This window comes from Bison bison, unplaced genomic scaffold, assembly GCF_000754665.1.
Source record: "Bison bison bison isolate TAMUID 2011002044 unplaced genomic scaffold, Bison_UMD1.0 scf7180017864456, whole genome shotgun sequence".
NCBI classification, from domain to species: domain Eukaryota; kingdom Metazoa; phylum Chordata; class Mammalia; order Artiodactyla; family Bovidae; genus Bison; species Bison bison.
The window spans coordinates 7,710,276-7,733,251 of NW_011495018.1; the positions used below are offsets into that span (position 1 = coordinate 7,710,276).

At 48.1% G+C, this 22,976-nt stretch overlaps 1 protein-coding gene across 1 annotated transcript in view; it reads left to right on the forward strand.

The window, feature by feature from the left end:
• Window positions 1-22,976, forward strand: part of CHST15 (carbohydrate (N-acetylgalactosamine 4-sulfate 6-O) sulfotransferase 15) — a 77,398-nt gene that overhangs the window by 30,899 nt on the left and 23,523 nt on the right. The window contains exons 2-5 of the mRNA XM_010859173.1: window positions 9,838-10,882; window positions 11,489-11,828; window positions 13,683-13,829; window positions 17,080-17,236. Coding sequence (XP_010857475.1) covers window positions 10,337-10,882; window positions 11,489-11,828; window positions 13,683-13,829; window positions 17,080-17,236 — 1,190 coding nt within the window. The 5' untranslated portion in view covers window positions 9,838-10,336. The remainder of the gene's footprint in view (window positions 1-9,837; window positions 10,883-11,488; window positions 11,829-13,682; window positions 13,830-17,079; window positions 17,237-22,976) is intronic.

The following is a 22,976-nucleotide window of genomic DNA, read 5'->3' on the forward strand; positions in this document are numbered from 1 at the left end:
AGCATGCATCTCAGTCTGCACAAGGAGTGGTATTTCATTTCTAACGTCAAGTGTCTACAAACAGACTCCACTCGGCTTCCTTGACATGCTGTGCGTTGTAGGGTTGTCCTTGCTTTCTCGCCAAGAACCGTGGAGGTGAGTGGGTCCCACAGCACCCTGCTAAGCTTGTCTCCAGTAGGTTCTGCCCTAATAGAAGACCGTCGCCATAGATGTGCAGCGTTGAGTGGAAAATCAAGCACCTAAATCTAGCACTGATTGGGATTACTACTGGAAATAATAAATTGAGCATTTAGGAACAGTTTCTCCCCAAGTTTGGTTTCAGAACAAGAAAATCGTGGGTTGTGTCACGAAGACCTTTAGCATCTCAAGCCTGTTGAGAGTCTCAGGCGATGGTGCAGTGTGAACATCTCGCAGCCTCTTGTCCACCCTGCCCCTGGCTGTCCTGTGCTTTGCAGAGAGACGGGGCCATCTGGCCAGTATCGTCCGTACATCTGGCTGTTGCGTGAAGGAGCCGGAGCAGGTTACCCTCTGGGAGAGTGAGCGGTCCTGGAGGATGTTAGAAAGATCTCGTTTGATCTCCTGCCTTCAGCTGTTGGAGATCCCGTGGGTCAGCGGGGCAGCTCTGTTGTTGGGTGCTTTTTCAGCCCCCTGAAGTAATGCTGGTTCTCCCGGCTCTGCAGACACTCAGGGGCTGGTGAGCTTTGCGGCTGCCCTCGAAAGGGGATCTGTCATTCTGAGTGTGGGAGTTTTTCTGGAACCTCTGTCCTGGGGTTCATTGGGATGTTCCAGAGGGGTGGACTGGCCATTTTTCATACTTGTAGCCTCAACAAACAGCGGTCTGCACACCATGGATGCTTGATAAACATGTGCTGCCCAGTGGGAACTACTAATAAGGAGAGAATACTTCGTGTGTTTGGGAATTAATTGTCCAGCTTTTTTGCCTGGCATAAGGCAAGTATTGCACCAGGTTTTCAGTCCTTGCTGCAAAATGGTTGGCTTCTTAGTGGCCTGAAAACATAATAGATGATTATGATATGAGTATAATGATAATGGGCTTTTACTAGGGAGGAGTTCATTGCAAATCATCCATTCAGGAGTGTCAGGGCTGAAAGAGGTATTCCTGACTCCATATTTTCTGTACAAGATACAGGCTCAGAGATGCAGGGACTTGTCCGGGGTTATTGGCCAGGTGAGTGTCAGGTCTGAATGGTGACCCCTTGGGAAATCTCAGCTTTCAGGGGCCACACCCTGTGGCTCGCTGCCTTATTGGAGACAGATGCTCACTCCAAGGGGCCTCATCTTTCCCCAGGGCGGACGTCCAGTCATCCCAGGCTCTCCAGGGCTCCTCACCCAGGTTATGGAAGCATCTGAATGATCCCAGTCAGCTCTGCTTTTTAATATCCTGTTTTGGCTGTAAAACTTGGCTGTTATTCTGTCGTCTGTGTGCCTGCCTCTAGCTGCCACCTGCCTCTTCTCACTCATTACTTCATATTAGTTGCAGATGGGAAAATTGGACACCTGTACCTAGAACTATATATACACTGAAAGCAAGTAGCCTGGAATGAAGAAGGCCTAAGGGTTTCTCCTGTAATAACTCAAAGAATACGTATCATTTATTGAGGCTTGCTGTGTGCCAGTTGCTAGGCTAAGCATTTTATATAGATTATCTCATTTCCTCTTCACATCCATGCTGGGTGGAGATCGTTTTATTTCCATTTTACAGATGAGGAAATAAAGTCACAGGACAGTGAAGTTAGTTACCCGAGATCATTAAGCTGGCTCAGACTTGAGTCAGATTGAAACACAAGTCTGCCTCACTCCAAAGCCTGCGAAGCTTTGTTCTGACTTCTCAAAAAACATTTTTGCTCCCTCCCAACTTTCTACCAAGTTGCACATCATTTGGTTCCCTGGGCAGAGGAGGAGCTGGCTGTATATTTGCAGAAATTTGATCTCAGAGAAAATGTCTCTTTCATATAGATATATTTTATGTAATGAAGGAATAGTTTAGAATGTGTTTTCTATACTGTAAAGCATGTGCAGTGGTCATTATTAACAAATAAAAATTTGATGATGAGCTTAATACAGAGTCATTATTAACAAATAAAAATTTGATGATGAGCTTAATACAGAGTCAAGTACGCTTTAAAAATAACTTTTAAAAAACTACCTGTGTGGATGTGACATACATTTTGAGTGAGCCAGGGAGATTCTGCAGGTCAGTTTGAGAATCCTGTCTCAAACAAAACACAGATGAGATTTCTCGGTCACCGGGAAAGGTGAAATCTGGCAAGGAAACCAGAAGAACAGGATGCAGGAAGAGCTTGCTCAAGGAGAGAAGCAAGGAAGAAGTTCTAGTGACTGTAAAATAGGCAAGGGGGAAGTTTCTTCATCAGGGAGTAGGGAGAATGGGGTCAGTTGTTTGATTACCAGAACATAGTAGCTGTGGTTGTCATAAATACACATTTTGCCAGAAAATAACCTGGTATGTGACATTTGGGTAGTTTTGTCTTGATTTGGGACCAACTGCCATCTGGGTTTTCAGCATTATTTTGGCATATCTACTTTTGGTGTTAGCCGAAGAATTCTCCAGGGCAAAAGCATTGATTCAGTTGATTCACTGGGTCTTCTTTGGATGAATTCAGTTCAGTTCCGTTCAGTAGCTCAGTCATGTCTGACTCTTTGCGACCCCATGAACCGTAGCACGCCAGGCCTCCCTGTCTATCACCAACTCCCGGAGTTTACCCAAACTCATGTCCATTGAGTCGGTGATTGATTACTTTGGCCTGAATTGCTCACTGAGATAAACATACTTTTTGAAACTCTTCAATGCAGAATCATATCAGCTTAACTTAGTAAAGTCTATTTGTAACCTGTAGAGGGGTGTATTGGATAGCTTTTATCACACAGCAAGATACCCTTAAACTCAGTGACTTAAAACAGCAGCCACTTATTATTTCTCATGTGTCTGTAGACATTGGCTGGGGGTCAGCAGGGTATTGGCTACTCCAGGTGGGACTCAGCCAGGTGGCTCTGCTCCACGTGTCTCTTGCCCTCCTCTTGGCCATGCTGCTGTGTTCTTCCCACAGCACCCGTAAAGGCAGAAAGGGCAGGTGGACACACTCGGCCCGTCTGAGGCCTGGGCTTGGGACTGGCCTGCTGTCACTGCGGCCACATTCTGTTGGCCAAAGCAGTTTCCAAACCCAAGTCAAAGGGTGGAGAAAGGTATTACACTAATTTGATTAGAAGAACTGCAGAGTCCTTTATGTGGTGAAGGGGGTGAACAGAGAGAGGAATAATAAGCTGGAACCAAAGGTCAAACTGCCATAAACAGTAGTAAACTGCTACTTTCCAATTACTTCCTGTGGGCCAGGGCTGTGTGTGTTTAATAATAGCTAAGATTTATTTGGCACTTACTGTGCGCCAGAAATTCTTCTACACGCTGGACACACATGGGTTCTATGAGTGTTACGAGATTATCTCCAATTCACACCCAAGGAAACAGGAGAGAGGTTCAGTGGCTTGCTCAAGGTCAAGGTAGGGGAACCCCGCTCCAGCACCGTCTTCAGGGGACTATGTGATCTATGTGTCAAGGACTGCTGAGAATACAGAGGCCCAGGTCACTTAAGGGACCTGTCCGAGGTCACCAGGTGGACACAGCTAAAGCCTGCTGGCCCACATGACTGCTGACCGTATTCTTCTCACTGTGCTATTGACCAACGACGTGAATTGAGGAATGTAGCTTTCTTTATTCTATTTACTGATTGTGATGTGGCCAAAGGCATGAGATCCAGGTATGAGACTGAGACTGAGCATCTGTTGTTTGTACAGAATTCTCCCCTCTCCTTGAGCTAAATGTGAAAAATATTCCTTTTGCCACTTGTTGATTAATATTCCTTGGGAAAAAAAAATGTATTTTCATATACATAGCCCGAAGAGAAATGTCAGCAGTTAGACAAAGTAGTCAGCAGAAGGCTTTGTGTTTTAGTAAAGGTTAATTAAGACCCATCAATTTTTTTTCTTTAAAACCTTGAAGTAAAAGAATGTAATTAGCTATTTTTCCCCCCTCTCTATTCCCAGAGGGCAGATGTAAATGTTCTACCTAAATGAAGCCATTTATTTAAATTCATCCCGATTTCTTTGGAAGTTTTGTACATCTTTCTTCTGCTATATCAGCTTATAGCTACAATTATTTAATAAGGTTTTCCTAGGGTGAAATTGGATGCCCTTTATCGATCTTAACGCTGAGGGGGCATTCAATTACTTAATCTGAAGTGCTATATCTGGGTCTCTCGATTACAATTTTGTTATAAATGGCTTGCTAATGATGCTTGGGGTGCATAGGTTAATAGGGGCCATCTTAGCCAAGGCTGGGTAATTGAACGCTTTCTATTTTGGGACCGGTTATCTGATCTCTTACAGTGGTACTGCGTTCCCACAATTCCAGCCTGCACCCACAGGGCACAGCATTGAGCCCTGGCTGGAGGGCGATCTCACTGAAATGCATGCCTGCGGACTCTGGTTTAATACCCGAATGGGAGAGCCAGGGGTCCTGGCTAATCGGAGTCCACTGGCACCAAAACGGGGACATTCCAGACAGGTGAAGTGGATATCCATTGCTTATTTCTTAAGAAAGAATAACCTGAGTGTTAGGTTTCAGAATGACTGTTCTTGGTGTATAGAAAATCTCAACACAGGAAAAAAAACAGCAATCCATTTTCCTTTCAGTCTAGCTGCATGAGTTCCCAGCTATATGTATTTTAAAGATCCTTTTGAAAGAATCCAGAGTGTGCCTCCCTCTTTGTGTGTGGACGGATCCCAGCCTTCCAGGCCTTCCAGAGTCTGGTCCCTGCCTTTTCTCCCATCTGTTTCCCACCCGCTTCCTGCCCCATAATCCAGAGATCTGCTCTCCTGATGGTCCCCATGGTTTTGCTCTTCAGCTTCCCTTCTTTGCGGGATCTTTACTTCCCTGGTCCCTACATGACTGGCTTCCTTCTCATCAGTCAGATGAATCCACCTGAAATAGGTCTTCCCTGGCCATCCTCTCCACTTTACTTCCCCTTCTTCTAAGGCAGCAGTTCTCCCCGGGGATGAAGGTCAGGGATGCTGCTAAACATCTACAGTGCATGGAACAGGCCCCCACAACAAACCATCATCCGGCCCTGGTGCGGCACGGGGAGCCCCTGTTCTAAGGGTGTCATTGTTTTCTCCCTTTGTGTTTTCTTCCAGCATCTGAGACGATGTTACTCATTTGTGACTTTTTTAATTGTCTATTGTCCTGCTATTCCCCTAACTCCAGGTGGAATATAAGTTCCAGGTGAGGCAAAGGTCTCCCTATTATGGTTACTGCTGTACCAGTCCCATCCACTTGGACGAGGGTGGTCTGGAAACCTCAAAGCTCCAGGCCCTGTTCACAGCAATGCACTCACTACTCATATGGTCGTTGTTTTTAATCAAGTATTTTACATACTATATGCTGGTCAGATGTTTCGATAAAACATGTAAATGTAACAAACATTTTTTTTTTCTCAAACAGAGTCTCCCCGGGGGGATTTTGCCACACTGGCAAAATCTCCAACTCTCTAGATACCAGCTGGGTGTCCTGCAATTCAGTTGAGTTCTTCTAGTAACTCCCTGGAATTAGCACAACTTTCACGGGTTAAGGGCTCAGTCCTCTGAGACTGGAGCTTCCCTGGTGGCTCAGCGGTAAAGAATCCTCTTGCACTGCTGGAGACTCGGGTTCGATCTCTGGGTCGGGAAGATTCCCTGGGGAAGGAAATGGCAAGCCACTCCAGTATTCTTGCCTGGGAAATCCCATGGACAGAGGAGGCTGGTGGGCCACAGTTTGTGGAGACACAAGAATCGGATGCAACCTAGTGACTAAACCACCACTACCACCTCTGAGACAGCCCCTGCTTCAGACCTGAGTCACAAGTCTCGGGTCCCCAGGCTACCCACACTTCTGTTTTAACGGCTGCAGGGTCAGAGGTTCCTACAGTCCTTTCTCAAGTTCCTTAAGTTGAATGATGCACGGTACTCAGAAAAGCACCTTCCTTACTATTATGGGTTCGTTACAAAGAAGACAATACAAGAACAGCCAAATGGAGGAGAGGCACAGAGTGAGCCTCAGGGAGGGTCATGGACCTTCCAGGCCCTCTCTGCATACACCACCCTCCCAGCACCTCCACGGGCTCTCCAACCAGAAAGCTCTTGGAATCCTGTCATTTAGAGGGTTTTTATGGAGGGCCTGCAGCTCATGGGGTCGCAAAGAGATCCCCTGGAGAAAGAAATGGCAGCCCACTCCGTATTCTTGCCTGGAGAATCCCATGGACAGAGGAGCCTGGCGGGCTAGTCCACGGGGTCGCAAGGAGCCGAACACAACCAGGCGACTGACACTTTCAGACCTGGGCGTGCACCTTGGGCGGCGCCCAGTGCAGGGTCCTCCTTCAGGAGGGATCTGGAGAATTAAAGGGGGAAGGGATGAAGGAGTGAATTATAGGAGATAACATTGGATCTGAGTGTTTAGGCTCTGCAGGCCTCTGGAATTGTGTCACCAGTTTTCTGCTCCCATTTTACAAAGTGAGACTTGGAGTGGGAGGTCTGGCTGGAGGATGCAGCCGGCCCAGGGGACAAATCCTCTGGGCTACTGTGTCCCAGGCCTCTCTGTTGAGACTGTCAGCTTCTCTGACTACTCAGGTCTATTTATTTATTGTGCTTGTCTTAGAAAACCTTTGTTCTTGCTGAGGAATGTTTTGCCCATTCTGGTGGGTCCAGATTTTGTACATTTTTGTCTTGGAGCTTCAGAGACCATGTTTTGGAAAAGATCTAATTAGGCCTCCTACAGCCAGAGAGACAGAAGGGTGCAAACTGACTGCCCCCTGCGATGCTGGCTGGAATCTCATTTTAACCCCATTTGGCCTTGTCTTCGCTGTGTGAAAAATGTTTTCTTGGCTTAGTGACGGGGTTTCTGAGTAGGGGAGCTTGCCCTTTTGTTTCTTTGGTTTGGGAGAATTGTTTGTAGCAAGTGATGGTTCAGGGCTGGTTGAGCAAGTTGGAGGCAGAGGCCTGAGCCTTGAGGTTTCTGCCGAGTCCCTCCAAAAACTCTCAGGGATGAGGGGGTGGTGGAGCTTGAGATGTTGGCCTGGTTCCGGGCTGTTTGCTCCCACGACTCCCTCTCCTCTGTGCTTCTCAGAACTGCTCTGACCCCTATCTCAGCCTTTACTCACTAGCATTCCTCAAACTGCTTCCTTGAGACATCAGTTAGAATTCCATGGTCAATTATCTTTTGGAAATGTTGTGTATTATAGTCCTCTCTTATGGCTTCACAGTGAAAAGGTGAAGTCTGCTCTAAAGAAGTCTGTGTCACCTGGGCCATTCTACCATTCCTCCAGGTAATTCAAGCCCTGAAGACCTATCGAACATGCAGAACATTTTGTGGAGGACGTTTTAGGAACACTGCATGGTTATTTCATGGTTATCATGTTTTGATAAAACATAGGCCTTTCTGTCCAAGGGAAGGGGATGTTGCTGCTGCCAAGTTGATTGCTTGGCCTCTCCGCCAAAACGAGGGGGGCTTTATGCAGGGTTAGTTAACACCACCTTCCCTGGGGACAGTAAGGATTGTTGGAGGGTGTGTGTGTGTGTAGAAGTGAGTCTACCACCTGTAGCTGATTCTCAGGTGCTAAGGAAAGACACTGTGATGGGATTGCCCATCTTTGATTCCACTTCAGACGTTCTTGGTATTTACTGACAATGAAAAACATAATAGTAAGAGTCATCGATGATGCTATCATTATTCATGTTATCTCTCCTTTATGGGATCTTAAACACCTGACCTGCCTCTTGAGAAATCTGTACGCAGGTCAGGAAGCAACAGTTAGAACTGGACATGAAACAACAGACTTGTTCCAAATAGGAAAAGGAGTACGTCAAGGCTGTATGTTGTCACCCTGCTTATTTAACTTCTATGCAGAGAACATCATGAGAAACGCTGGGCTGGAAGAAGCACAAGGGAATCAAGATTGCCGGGAGAAATATCAGTAACCTCAGATATGCAGATGACACCACCCTTATGGCAGAAAGTGAAGAAGAACTAAAAAGCCTCTTGATGAAGGTGAAAGAGGAGAGTGAAAAAGTTGGCTTAAAACTCAACATTCAGAAAACTAGGATCATGGCATCTGGTCCCATAACTTCATGGGAAATAGATGGGGGAACAGTGGAAACAGTGTCAGACTTTATTTTTTGGGCTCCAAAATCACTGCAGATGGTGACTGCAGCCATGAAATTGAAATACGCTTACTCCTTGGAAGGAAAGTTATGACCAACCTAGATAGCATATTGAAAAGCAGAGACATTACTTTGCCAACAAATGTCCGTCTAGTCAAGGCTATGGTTTTTCCAGTGGTCATGTATGGATGTGAGAGTTGGACTGTGAAGAAAGCTGAGTGCCGAAGAATTGATGCCTTTGAACTGTGGTGTTGGAGAAGACTCTTGAGAGTCCCTTGGTTTGCAAGGAGATCCAACCAGTCCATTCTGAAGGCGATCAGCCCTGGGATTTCTTTGGAAGGAATGATGCTAAAGCTGAAACTCCAGTACTTTGGCCACCTCATGCAAAGAGTTGACTCATTGGAAAGGACTCTGATGCTGGGAGGGATTGGGGGCAGGAGGAGAAGGGGACGACAGGGGATGAGATGGCTGGATGGCATCACTGACTCGATGGACGTGGGTCTGAGTGAACTCCGGGAGTTGGTGATGGACAGGGAGGCCTGGCATGCTATTCATGGGGTCGCAAAGAGTCGGACACAACTGAGCGACTGAACTGAACTGAACTGAAACATGTGTAGGCATTCTGCAAAGTTTTCACATGCATTAGCTGACTTAGTACTGTTACACACTTGAAAGGGACATACTTTCATCCTAATTTTACTGGTGAGGAAACCAGAGCTTAGAAAGGTTATGCTGCTGGCTCGAGGTCACACGGTTAGCTCATTAGCAATGTTCTACCACTGCTAAAAACCATATAGTTCTCTTTTTTTTTGCTGTTTTTACAATGTCTACAAAGAAGTGTCACTTGGGCAACAATACATTTTATAACTGCAGACTTCTATTAATGGATTTTTAAGAATCATGTTTTCCCAAGCATGATGAAAGTGAAAAATTGTTTCAGGGTCTGAAGTTTTCTGTTACTTGGGAGAGTACTACATGTTGGATTTAATTGCTTAATAACTTAAAGTCAAATTTTTTTTAATATGATACATTCTACTGAAGGAGAGAATCATTTCAGTGTTTCTAAATTTTCATTAACTTTTGCATCCTACACTGATAATGTTAGCTCTAGGTTAAAAGACTATTAGTGCTGTTGGGAGGGGACAAAATATTTTCTCTGCCTGCTCCCATCTTAACTATTCTCTTTAGATTTTTTTTGTTGATTTAAAAGAGTTGTTATTTCAATTCATCCCTCAAATTTAGAATGACTAACTGTGCATGAATCTAAGAATGATTCCAAGTTGGGAGCAAGGGTTCTAGTCACTTAGCTATGTCCAGGCACAGACATTATGGAATATGTGGGTTGTGTGAAATAAGAGGTGTTTAATAAGGTGCTGGTGGAGCTGGTGTTGGGGTCACATTTGGTGGCAGAGACTGAACTCCAAAGCCAAACACCAAGGACCCGACACTTCTCCCTTCATCCTATATGATTTTCGGTAACTTGCTTGTGACCTAGCCAACGTGGCTGAAACTTAGAAGTGGAAAAGAAGCGGGAACTTCTCTCCTTGGAAGATGTTCCCAGGGTGATTGCTGTCATCATCTAATGTAATAAAACCTCTTTTCTTTGTTGTTTAGGTAATCTGACATCTTGAGGATTTTGTTCCCCATGAAGAGGAAACATTTCAAAGGAACTTTAGGATGTGAAAGAAGAAATCTCCATGGACTCTGCGTGGATGGTGCGTCTGTCCATCTCTCATTGAGGCCATGAGATCTTCTAATCCCTTGGGTGTTTCCATGTTCTCCAGCAAGAACACTTCCACTTCATTTGGTGCCATGGGAAAAACCTGAAGGTCAGGAAGAATTGCTCCTGACCTTGTGGCTTTTTCCAGGATTACAGAACATGACAGTTGGGCATCATTCGTGTTATCTTTCAGAGGCAAACCAAAGAACGTGATCCCTCATTCTCTGCTGTTTTGGCACCTGCTCATTTTTACTCGTTTCTGTTGCTTGTGCCTTCCGATCATCTTATGTGATCACTGAGCCATCCTTCAAGTTTCACAGCACGACTTGCAGGCATCTGGACTCCTCAGAGGCTTGCTCATGGCTCAGTGGGCCAGCATCCAGGGGCATTATCATGAGGCACTGCATTAATTGCTGCATCCAACTGTCACCTGACGACGTACAGACACAGCAGGTCAGCTGCCGAGGAGGCTCACATCACGGTCGCCAGGAGTGCCCAGTGTGCAAAGCAGAAAACAAAATTGTGTTTCGAGTGGACGGTAAGCAAATGAACTTGCTGGCTGTTCTCGAAGTGAGGGCTGAAGGGAATGAGAGCTGGGGTGGGTTTTTGCGCTTCAAGAAGGGGAAGCGATGCAGCCTCATTTTTGGATTGATAATAATGACATTGGTGATGGCTTCTTACATCCTTTCTGGGGTCCACCAAGAACTTCTGATCTCATCGCCTTTCCATTACGGAGCCTTCCCCAGCAATCCCAGCTTGATGGAGGGCGAAAATCCGAGTGACGCAAAAGAGCATCATCACCAATCCTCTGTAAATAATATTTCATACGTGAAGGACTATCCAAGCATTAAGTTAATTATCAACAGCATCACATCCAGGATTGAGTTCACCACCAGACAGCTCCCAGACGTAGAAGATCTCAAGAAGCAGGAATTGCACGTGAGTAGCCCGATGCGCATCTCCGTTGACTGATTTTCCTATCATCACCTTTGGCAGGAAAGTGACCAAAAATTTCCCAAGTGTAATAGTGGTAATTTGACAGCCTTATGGATGAGGGTTCACTGAGAGGGCTGTGTCCATGCTGTTAATGCCAACAAGGGAACTCTGTATTAAATGGCACAGCTAAAACGGTTGAAGGAACCCCCCTTTCTAATAATTCCTTTCTGGGATGTTTTGCTTGAAAGGTGGTCCTGGCAGTTAAAATTACTTTTGTAGATCACTCTCTAGTCTGTCCTAAATCACAGTGTTTGTCTCTAACGGCCACTTAAATATACAACTATATAGCCGTGTGTGTGAGTACAATAAATCATGGTAGAATGGATTTTGATGGAACTTGTATTTTCATTCTCTTCATATTTTATTTTTATTGGGGTTTTAGGAAAAGCATGGTCATTGTTTACCAAGTTTACTTTTAGTATTTAGTCATCATCCAATAATACTTCCCATGCGAACGTTGTAATAAGCCTCAGTGTAGGATCATATTGAGGGCAGAGTGTGTTTTCCCCTCTCAGTGTGTCTCTCCGTTTTGGTCTCTTTCTGTTGCAGATGTTTTCCGTCATCCCACACAAATTTCTTCCCAACAGTAAGAGCCCCTGTTGGTACGAGGAATTCACAGGCAGGAACACCACCGACCCCTACCTGACCAACTCCTACGTACTCTACTCCAAGCGTTTCCGCTCCACCTTTGACACGCTGCGCAAGGCTTTCTGGGGCCACCTGTCCCACGCACACGGCAAGCACTTCCGCCTCCGCTGCCTGCCGCACTTCTACATCATTGGGCAGCCCAAGTGCGGCACCACCGACCTCTACGACCGCCTGCGGCTGCACCCGGAAGTCAAGTTCTCTGCCATCAAGGAACCGCATTGGTGGACCCGGAAGCGCTTCGGTGCGTGCCGCCATGTCCCCACGGCAAGGGTGCTTCAGGCGCCTTCACTCTGTCACTCCTTCCGGGGTCAGGGGAGTGGGAGCCCTGAGACTGACCTGAGCGGGGCATTCTGGGAGGTTCCAGGAGGAAGGCAGGTGGGGAAATGAGAAAACACGCTGAGAGGCGGAGATCAGAGAGCTCTGTGGTTTAGAGATCCCCAGGCAGACACCCAGCAGGACTGAGTACCCAGCTTCTGATCACCTGGTGAGCATTTATACAGTGCCGGCAGTGTGCAAGGCCAGCGAAAGGGTGCCGGATGGGCACTCTTCTTGTCCTGAAGGGCCTTGGGACGTGCGTCATCCAGGTGGACGTTTGTTGGGGCCTGTCCGCTCCCAGCTCCCAGCTCAGTGCTGTTCCTGCTGGAGCCTCCGCACCCACACCCCTGCACTAGGAGGAGGCAGGAGAAAGAAAGGCGGCTGTGTCTGGCCAGGTTTCAGCTTCCTGCTGGAGCATCCCAGGACCTGAGCCTGTCACTGAGCTGCTTCCCGCCTCTTCTCTGACGTGCCTGCCCCTTGGGCCTCAGAGGGTCAGAATGAAAGCCCCATGAAGGTAATTCTGGGCCCCCCTGCTCACAGCACCCCTTTCCCAGGAGGTTGACAGTAGCCACCACCCCATGACTCCTGCAGGCTGGTTTCTGCTCCACCCAGCCCTGAGCCAGCCTGAGCCACCCCCTCGGCCCCCAGGGTCACTGTTTCCTCTCCTCAGCCTTTTCCCTTCTTCCAGGAGACGTTTGGTCACTGGAGCTAAGGGATGACAAATGCAAAAGTCTGGGTGAGCCTGGAGGGCGGTTTCCATGGAAAGGACCTAGGTTGCTTCGAAAGAAATTTTGAAAGCTTTTCTTAGTACAACCTAAGTTGAGATCAACTCTTAGTGTGTTTCTGACAGACATTTGACTTAATCCTTTTGATGTTCGTCCCAAAGTGAACAGAAGTGTAAATATGTCTTTTGTGGTTTGGCAGCGGTAGCTGTGGAAGCCAGAGTTTCTGTGCTCATCTTTAGGGGGCCCTCCCCTGCAGAACTCACTGTCTTTCCCTATGAAAACCAGGTTCCTGCTGGTCAAGGGGAGAGTCATGGGGGCATGCAGCCTCTGGAGTCTGGTGTCTGGTATCACCTTGAACCTCTTGCTGTTTTGCCTGTGGATACTCTCTCTCCACTTTACATTAACCTTGGTGGCTGTGGTTTGGGGCAGTGTGTTGTCAATACATTTTCAAGGAAAATTTACCCACCTCTCAGGCAAGGGACAATTTAGGCTGCTTATGGCTGATGCCAGAATCACTCAGGTGTCCATCTAGGGACCATCAGTTCTCCTTATTGTTTGGAGAAATGGATAGACTTCCTGATGGAAAAGAACCTCTGGAAGGTGCTGGGGAGCCCTGACAAAAAAAAGATGCATCTAAGCTTCAGAGGATATGGCTCCTCTGATAGAAGGGGGTTTCTTGTGATTCGTCGTGTGTATTCTGATGCCATTGCTGCCCCGCCCCTGGGGGACCTCACGTGGTGCCCGTGTTAACCAGCCCCGACCTCTCTGGCCCTCTAAGTAGACCCGATTATAGTTCTTTGAACAGGTGTGCCATCCTTTCAGGGGCTACTGTGCACCCGAGTGGTGGTGTGTTCCATCTCTCAAATTACACATGGCTCAAAAGAGGGTGGCCGGTTCGCAGACATCCCTCCATCTCTTGTAGCTCATGGGGTCAAGCCTTGGCTGCTGCAGTGGGGCCCTCAGACCTTTCCATCCATCTGTGGTCACTCCCTGGAGGCCACCAGCCCAGCGTGGTAGCTTTGTCCTCAGTAACCCCTGCTTCCTGGTTCTTGTAGGAATCGTCCGCCTGAGGGATGGGCTGCGGGACCGCTATCCCGTGGAAGACTACCTAGACCTCTTTGACCTGGCCGCACACCAGATTCATCAAGGACTGCAGGCCAGCGCTGCGAAGGAGCCGAGCAAGATGAATAGAATCATTATCGGTATGGCTTCCGTGGAGCTCCTGCCATGGGCCAGGCCGGGCTTCACTGCACCTGCAAGCATTTGCATGACATTTGCCCTCAGCTGCTGAGTGCCTATTTCCCCAGTGACTCCCCCCACGTCTCTCCCCCTGTGTAAAATGTTCATATTGTTTGTGCAATTTTCCATAAAGCAAAAGCGTTTAGTAGACTCTCTAGTTCGTGGAGACTCAAGTGCACCTGAAACGGCTTTTTTAAAACGTTGCCGTTTCTTGCTTTTATTAAAGTTAAGCTTGCATGCTGGATTTCTTTTCATGATACGCCCATCTGAGTAAGTTTGGACAGGGGATCATGAATGCAAAATGAACCAGTTAGTCATCGGTTTAATTCTTGTGGCCTCTTCTGGCCTCTGGGACCCTGTGAAGATGGAGGTGGCCTCTCCTGAAATAGACACATCTCTCGTGCATCATAGGTGACTGATTGCTGTAGGAAAAGCTTCAGTCTTGTCAGCCTAATGCCTTTAGACATTCAAAATGAGGTGGTTTGATTAGCAATCATTTTTTTTTTTTTAATTCACAAGGATGTTTTATAAAAAACACATCTGTTCACGCTCTCTATTGGCTTCAGCTTAAAAGACATTTATCCACTTACACCTCTGAGAGAGAGAAATCAAATCACATATTTTTCTTAAATTGGTTACCTGAGGCAGCGATCTATTTTTTCGTTTTAAATCTATTATATTTTGATTCTCTGAATTCGGTTACACTATCAGTGACTAAGAAGAATTGTAATCAACCATCTGAAAGACGGCTGTTTACTTATATGTCCCATGTCCAAGGGGACAGACTTACATGCTAAAGCTCTGATTTATTTATTTTTAACTCGAAGAACTCGAGTCCTAGAAGCCAGATGACAGCATACCCTCTTACTCAGTCCGAACTGGGTACTAGCTGTTTTCTTGCAGCCATGAGTTAACACCCAAATTACAAATTGTAACTAATATTTGACTGCGGCTCAAACACACTGTGGGCTTCGCTGGTGGCTCAGTTGGTAAAGAATCTGCCTGCAGTGCGGGAGACCCTGGTTTGATCCCTGGGTCAGGAAGATCCCCTGGAGAAGGAAATGGCAACCCACTTCAGTATGCTTGCCTGGAAAATCCTATGGACAGAGGAGTCTGGCAGGCTACAGTCCATGGGGTCACAAGAGTTGGACACGACTTAGTGACTAAGCCACCACCACCCTTACCATATACCTCTGGGAAAATCTCATGTTCTTGTGAAAGAGCTAAAAGTCTATACATCCTAAGGTTGGGAAATAGAGCCTAAGCTAATGAATAAAAAAAGGAAGGCTTTAGTTTGGTTTTCTCATTTTATTTACTTCTAGATTTAGAAATGAAAACTAAAGAATATATCCATGCTCTGATGTTTACCTGAAGCAGAGTTTGTTGAGTTTTATGGTAGATGGAAAGCTGGCATCTAGCCCGGGCTGTGCCACCAGCGAGCTCTGTGCCATGAGACAAGTTGGTCTTTGTGTTCCTGAACTCAGTCTACTCATCTGTAAATGGGTTTGTTGGACCAGATCAGTTCTGGGTTCCTCCAAACCCTGAAACTCTGCTTCAGCTTCTTCTGGTTAGATCCCTGGAAGAAGCTTACTGGTCTTTCTTCATCTTGGCCAATGGATCATAGAGAGCCCTTTCTCGGTCGTCTGGGCTAATGGCTAGAGTCAGGAAGGACTCCAGTGGCTGGGTTCTCTGGGCTGGGGATCAATAGATGTGGAAAGGCTGCTGCCCTCTCTCAGGGCTCTCAAGGTCCCCTGCTCTGCCCTGTCAAAGTGCTGAAGTGAAGCTCTGATGGTTTATTGAATTATTGATCTTCTCCTAGGTTGTAAGGTTTGAGATTAAAGGGGATTGTCTGTCTTGTTTCTGTCATCTATCTATAGTGCCAAGCACAGTGCTGGGCACATTTTAGACACCAAATCAGAGCTTTCTGCATGGATGGATGAAGGATGGGTGAATGATGGATGGAGGATGAATGAAAGATGGATGGGTAGATGGACAGACAGGTAAATGGACAAGCATAGAACCAGTTCATTTATGAAATTGACAAAATTTGTGCCAACTTAGTTCTAGGTACTTTCCTTGACCTAATATTCTCTTATTCATTGTGAGTAGAATTTTCAAAGGACTTCAGATTGGCTTGTTTTTTTTCTGTGTTCTACGGTATTACCTCTTAAAAAAAATAGAAAGAAAGAAAGATCAGAATAGAAATACTCACCTGGACATGATTGCACATCCAACAGAATAAATAGGAGCCTGCTAACTCTCCGCATAACTGTGATGTGCTCATCAGTGATCAAAGAGACTCAGTCTTCAAGCTCAGATTTTCCCTGAATAAATGACTTTGAGACGTGTCATACAGTCCCGTGTACGATGTCGGGAAATCAAATGTATAATGAATTGATTGATTTGCCTTTCTTTCTGAATCTCTGAAGACTATTCTTTAAAAAAAAAAAAAAGGAACCAGTTCAAGTCTATGAGATAGAAATGCTGAAAGGTCTGTGTGTTGGCCTCACCCCTGGCCTAGAATGTGCTTAACTGACCTCATCATGCTTCAGTCATGCAGACCGTGATCAAACAGGCTAGAACCAGCTTCCCGTTCACCCAGCCAGCACCGAGTGAATCCCAGCTGTGTGCCAGGCCATGGGGTGGGTGGGCACGGAGGACCAAGGTCCCATGAGCCTTCCCGCAAAGCCTCCCTCTTCGAGTGTGCTTGGGGACTGACCCTTGTGATTTCAAGGGAAGATTGATGTGGATTGCCTGCAGTTTCCTAATGAGAGTCAGCTTGCCCGAACTCCTCCTTCACCCCTGATGCCTTTTGAAGGAAACCATCTAATATATTCTCAGCGGGCCCTTAAAATGCCATGGAGCTGTGCGCCGTAGGCAAAGTTAAACATCGTGAAATTGGGAGGCCAGATGCTCATAGAGGTTTTTCTGTCACATCCTGGAGAGAGGAGCTGGGAGGAAGAGGGATGCTCAGTGTGGCTCAGATCACCTTTCATCTCCAGATGGAGGTCCTTGCGGGGAGGGGGTGACGGTGTGGCACAGGGCGGTCATCAGCCTCCTCTTCCCAGAGTCTGGTCTGCCCGCTTCCTGGACCAGCTCACCCGTGCACAGCTGTTTTAGACGGCATCACAGCCGGGTGTGGCCCCTAGTTTAGGCCGCTCTGCGGGAGCCCGTAATTCAGCCCCACTCACTTGCAGCGTTTTCTGTTTCTAGGCGAGGCCAGCGCCTCCACCATGTGGGACAACAACGCCTGGACGCTCTTCTATGACAACGGCACAGACGGCGAGCCCCCCTTTCTGACCCAGGACTTCATCCACGCCTTCCAGCCAGACGCAAAGCTGATTGTCATGCTCAGGGACCCTGTGGAGAGGTGAGCAGTGTATTCGTGGGTTTTTTTTTTTGGGGAAAAGAAAAGGCAGTTTTGAAGGCCAGTCTTCCTTCTCATCGCAGGCAAGATTTTCCTGCTTCTTCTTTAAATAAACAGGCTTAACATGTGATGTTACTGCTATTTCTTATGTAAACGTTATTCTTGGGGCAATCTTCACTGCTTCTAAACAAACTGTGGATTGTTTCCTTAGCCATTCTGACCCTAGCCTGCGGGCCTTCAGCCTCTGCCGGTCTGGCCTGGGGATGTGGGACTGCCCCTTGAGTGATGTCCAGGCGTGAGGAATGCCCTTGGAATCAGGGGTGTCGGATTTCTCTGTAGGGTTTAACTCCTATAGTTCTTTGTCCTCTGCCTTGATTGATGCCTTTATCCTGTCGGCTCTGAAAGTGCCAGCTGCACCTTTCCGAGAGGAAGAACACGACAGAGCTGCTCTGTTGTGCAGTGTGGCAGCTGCTCAGTGTGGATGAGGCCAGGCTAGCGTGGTCCCGAACAGACTGGGTGAGGCTGGCGGGCCAGCGCTAGGCCATGCTGATGTCATTGACAATGGCTGTGTGCGTGGCAGAATCTTAGGGCTGCCAGGACTTAAAATCATTTAGTCCATCACGTCCCCTCTGGCCTGACCAGTACCCCTGCCCCAGAGACAAGAGGCTCCATTCTGGTCCAGGAGTTCCCATCCAGGACAACCCAGTTCCGCTTAGACAGCCCAGTGAGAGCATCCTTCCTACATTGACCCCAAGGCTATCTTTTGGGAGTGTCTACACTTTGGACCCATTTTTTCCCCATAGAGCTACATAGATCAGGTCTAATCCTTCAAATGGGAAAGCCTGCAAGATATAGAAGATGTTGTCAGGGCCCTGTGTCTTCTTTCCTTTGGACTAAATGCCTCTTGTTATGGGTTATTATAGGGGCTTCCCAGCTGGCACTAGTGGTAAAGAACACGCCTGCCAATGCAGGAGACATGAGATGTGGGTTCGATCCCTGGGTCAGGAAGATCTCCTGGAGGAGGGCATGGCAACCCACTCCAGTATTCTTGCCTGGAGAATCTCATGGACAGAGGAGCCTGGAGGGCTGCATTCCATGGGGTCACAAATAGTTGGACAGGACTGAAGTGACTTAGCACACAGCACAAGAGTTATTATGCCCCACGCCCCCACACATGCCAAAGATGTGTGTGAACTTGACCCTGTTGGGAAATAGAATCTTTGCTGATGGACTCAGGTTAAGATGAGGTCACACTGGAGGAGGGTGGGCCCTAACCCAGGAGCTGGTGTCCTTTTGGGGAGAGGAACTGTGGGGCCCGGGATCCACAGACACGGAGAAAGTTGCGTGAGAATGAGGCAGAAGTGTGATGCTCCCAAACCCCCGAGGACCGCCAGGGATGGCCGGGACTGAGGCCCGGAACAGACTCTCCTCGGAAGCCCCAGAGTGAACCAGCCCTGCTGACACCTGGACTTCAGACTTCGGGCTTTCAGAACCGTGAGAGAATAAATTCCTGCTGGAATAAGCACCAAGTCGGCGGTAATTCATTATTAGCAGTCCTAGGACACTAACCGGAGAAGGCAATGGCACCCCACTCCAGTATTCTTGCCTGGAAAATCCCACGGATGGAGGAGCCTGGTGGGCTGCAGTCCCTGGGGTCGCTAAGAGTCGGACACGACTGAGCAACTTCACTTTCATGCATTGGAGAAGGAAATGGCAACCCACTCCAGTGTTCTTGTCTGGAGAATCCCAGGGACGGGGGAGTCTGGTGGGCTGCCGTCTATGGGGTCGCACAGAGTCGGACACGACTGAAGCGACTTAGCAGCAGCAGCAGCAGGACACTAACACACCCCTGGTTCCTTCCTCGGATGGCAGACATTGCTGGCCCTGTAGCCTTGTGAATGATAATCGTTTTAAAAACACGTATAATCTCCCACCCAGATAATCGATATTTTTATTTTGGTTTGTTTTCTTCCAAGCTAATACTTATCTATGCAGAGAAGTGTTTTGTGTGTGTGTGTGTGTGTGTGTGTGTGTGTGTACAGCTGTGTGAATATACAGTCTCACATCTTGCTTCTTTCGTTTCGAACTCTTGGCTTACCTCTGTGGGCCCCATGTGGGTCTTGGAGTGAACGCCGTGCCCTGCAGTGATCTGGTCAGAGAGCTGGATGGCCCCTGCCCCGTCCCCACCCCTGCAGACCCCCTGTGGCAGCCATCTGGATGCTGCAGATGGCTCCACTCTGCCTGCTGCACCTCCTCCAGCCTCGGGAGTCCCTCCATGCTGGTCCCGAGGCTGCCCTGACCTCGGGGCAGCTCGCCATGTCCTGCCTGCCGCTTCCCACACATCGGGAGACAGGAATTCGGCCCTTCTGCTCAGGGAGTGGGCTGGCACCCCCCCAGCTTGAGAACAGTTGACCCAAACCAGCGGTGCTCTCGTGTGTATGTGATTACATAACCGTCAGCCTTGAAAGGCCCAGTGACTAAGTGACCCCGAACTGCCCGCAGAGGTGTTTCCACAGCTGCTCCCCCAGGCCACCCCCACTGCGGCTCACGAGCCTGGAACATTCTCTCAGAAAGAGGGGGGTAGCACACTGCTTGGCCAGTGTCTTCCCGTCACATCTCCCTGTTCCTCATTCTGAAGAAGGTCACCTGCCTTGACTATAGAGGGCCGAGAAGGTGAGATTCGGCTCTGTCGCCCCCTGGGCACAGAAACAGGAGCCTGGGGGACAGGCTGTTCATGCCAGCTGCAGGCAGACAGGTGTGGGTGTTGCGGTCTGCAGTTCAGCCAGGGCTAAGGGGTAAGTGTGGCACCCAAGAAGGAAGGAGCAGCTAGTGGAGAGTGCAGAGAAAGGCCTTTCTGGAAGAGCTGAGGCCAGGCGGGGTTTTGAGGGCTGAGTAAAAGTTTGCCAAGGAAGGAGCGAGGGACATAGTCAAGGGGAAGGGGCAGGGAGGATGGAGAGCGCAAAGGAAAGGACTGCATGTTCTCTCAGAGAGTGGAGCCAGCTTCCGTGGGCGCGTCCCTCTCCCCACAGCTCGCATTCCACCTCTGGGGACATGGGAACCGTGAAGACAATCTTTGGACAGCAAGGGCCGTCATGCTGCCCGGGTTCAGACACAGAACCAGGGGCCAGGCCTGCCTGACTCACCTCTCAGACCTCAGCCCATAGTTCCTCTTTTAGTAGGTGGCCATCCCAAGGAGTCTTGTCTCCTTTTTTTTTTTTTTAAAGAACAATGCTCTGTTTATACTGGAAACTGAAAGTTCTTGCCTTCCTGCCACTCACTTAACAGAAGGAGTTCATCAGTTACAATGTTCACTGATTCCCAGTCACATGCTGGGCACTCCTCTTGGTGCTGAGCAGGCGCACATAGACGCCTGCCCTCCAGGAGCTGCACTTTGTCAGGAATTCGAGGCACTGATCCTCACGCACGTGTGATGGTGCGGAGGAGGGCAGGATGCCATGGCAACACACAGCCTCCTCAGGAAGCTGACCCTGCCGAGGGGCTGCTGACTGTATTTCTCATCAACTGCTGTGTCACAGATCACCCAGCAACCTGGCAGCTGAAGACAGCACACTTAACTATCTCACACTGTCTTCCATGGGGCAGAACCCAGCACAGCTTTGCTCTCCCAACGCTGTCGTCAAGGTGTCACCAGGGCAGGGTCTCATCCGAAGGCTCAGTAGGGGAAGGATCTGCTTTCGAGCTCATGAAGTTGTTGGCAGAATTCAGTTCCCCAAGAAGTGTGGGAAGAGGGCCACAGTTCTTTGCTGGCCATTGGCTAGAGGCTGCCCTCAGTACCTTGCCACTGGGCCACCCCGTCATCAGAAGCTGCTTGCCCCATCAGAGCCTGCAAAGGAACAAGCTGCTGCCAAGTTGGGAGCCTCCATGTTTTGTCATCTGAGCACAAGAGTGACAGCCCATCTCCTTTGCCACATTCTCAATGAGAAACAAGTCACGTGGTCCAGGACACAGGCAAGGGGAGGGGACTGCAGGGAAGAATCCCAGGGTGAGGAGAGGATCTTCGGGACCATCTTAGAAGTTACCTACTTCTCTGTGAGGCTCTCTCGCTCCTCTGGGAAACCACGCCCTTACAGCCGGAAAGAGAGGCGGCGCCGGCGAGCCACGTGCGCAGGGCAGTGTGTGCGCCTGTCCATCTTCTGTGGGGGTTACTGACAGCAGCAGCTGTTCCATTGCTTATTAAACGTTGATAAAGGATGGAACAATAGGAATTTCTTCTCTTTTGAGCCCCGTGACTCACGGCCTGTCCGAAATGGCTGGCTCATTTCCCATCGCCACCAGAAAGGATGATAAATACTGGGTGTTTAGGTCACTCTTGAAGAAACAAACAGTTGGAGCCATGAGTCTTAACTGGGTCCCGGGCTATCAGCCACTTAAGCCGTTCTGTGACCTTGTACTTCTGCAAGTGGGAGATTCCCTGAGTTTCTCCCTGCCCGTGGGATTGGACCGAATTTTCTTTCCTTGTACAAATAGGCTCGGAGAGGAGTGGGGAAAACCTTCATTTCTAGTTTAAATTCACATTTAGTCTTTATGTCTGTAATTGATCAAAGGCAGAGAGTTTGAAAATGTTGGAATTGTAAGCAAAATCAAATCAACCACTTTAAAGCTTCCAGAGAAGCAAGCCCATTTATCTTTCTGGCAAGGAAGAGAGAATACTGGAATGTGGATGGGATGGTTCTTTAGGGCCAAAGGGCCAACCGAGAATTCCTGTTGCAAGTTTCTCTATGTAAGAGATAATGACAATTTAAAATTCAAGTTTCTCGGCTAAATCGTCCCAGTTAATTAAAAAGAAGCCAACAATTACAAGCAGGGTTTTCCTTCATTTAGTTCAATTCTTAAGTAAGACTTCTTTTCAACACTGCCCACATTGGCCGCCTGCCTGTTCATTTGTGAGACAGTTGATGGAGTTTGACTCAGTGCAGAGGTGGTTACAGTTCGCAAGAAATGCAGAAAATGGCTGGGAGGTGCCCACCCCTTCAACAGACTTTGTTCCAGGGATGCTTGGAGAGTGGTCCTGCACCGTTATTCATGGACTTTACCATCCCTGTATCTTGGGCTTGATTTTTCGGGTGGTCTTCCCACAGTGCATGGTAACAACCACCTCAGGAGTCTTTGGTTTTCACGTTTTATGGAGAGAGGTCAAGGCAGAAGGAGAATACAGCTCCATAAAGGGTAGAACTTGATTTTGACCCCAGTGCCTTGAGACCCAATGTCTTGTCCCCAGAGCCGTGGAACCTGGGGAGTTATTTTCTTCATCTGCTTTTATGAACTGATTTTCTTAACAACCCACTGGGCTGGTTAAATAAATTACTCTCTTCATGGCGATCAGCTAGGAATGGAAGGAATGAGGCTGCTAATGAAATGAATCCATTTATGTGCAGTTTTTCATTCGGACAGAGAGTGATGAGCAGGAGGGAACCTTTCGACTGGAACCTTGAACCTTTCATGAATGTCGTTCCATCTCCAGAGTGGCCGTTGGGGTGTGTGGGTGGTGAACAGGGATCCAGGATCATTGTGATAGGGACGCAGCCTCAGGGACCAGAGGGTCTGTATTTGAACCCCATCTCTGCGGTTCTCTGGCTATGTGACCTTCAGCAGGTTATTCAACCTCTCTATGCCTTCTTTCTTCCTCATTGATGGAGTGAGGGGAAATAGTCCTATATCTGGGGCTTCTATGGTGGCTCAGACGGTAAAGAATCTGCCTGCAAAAAAAAAAAAAAAAAAAAAA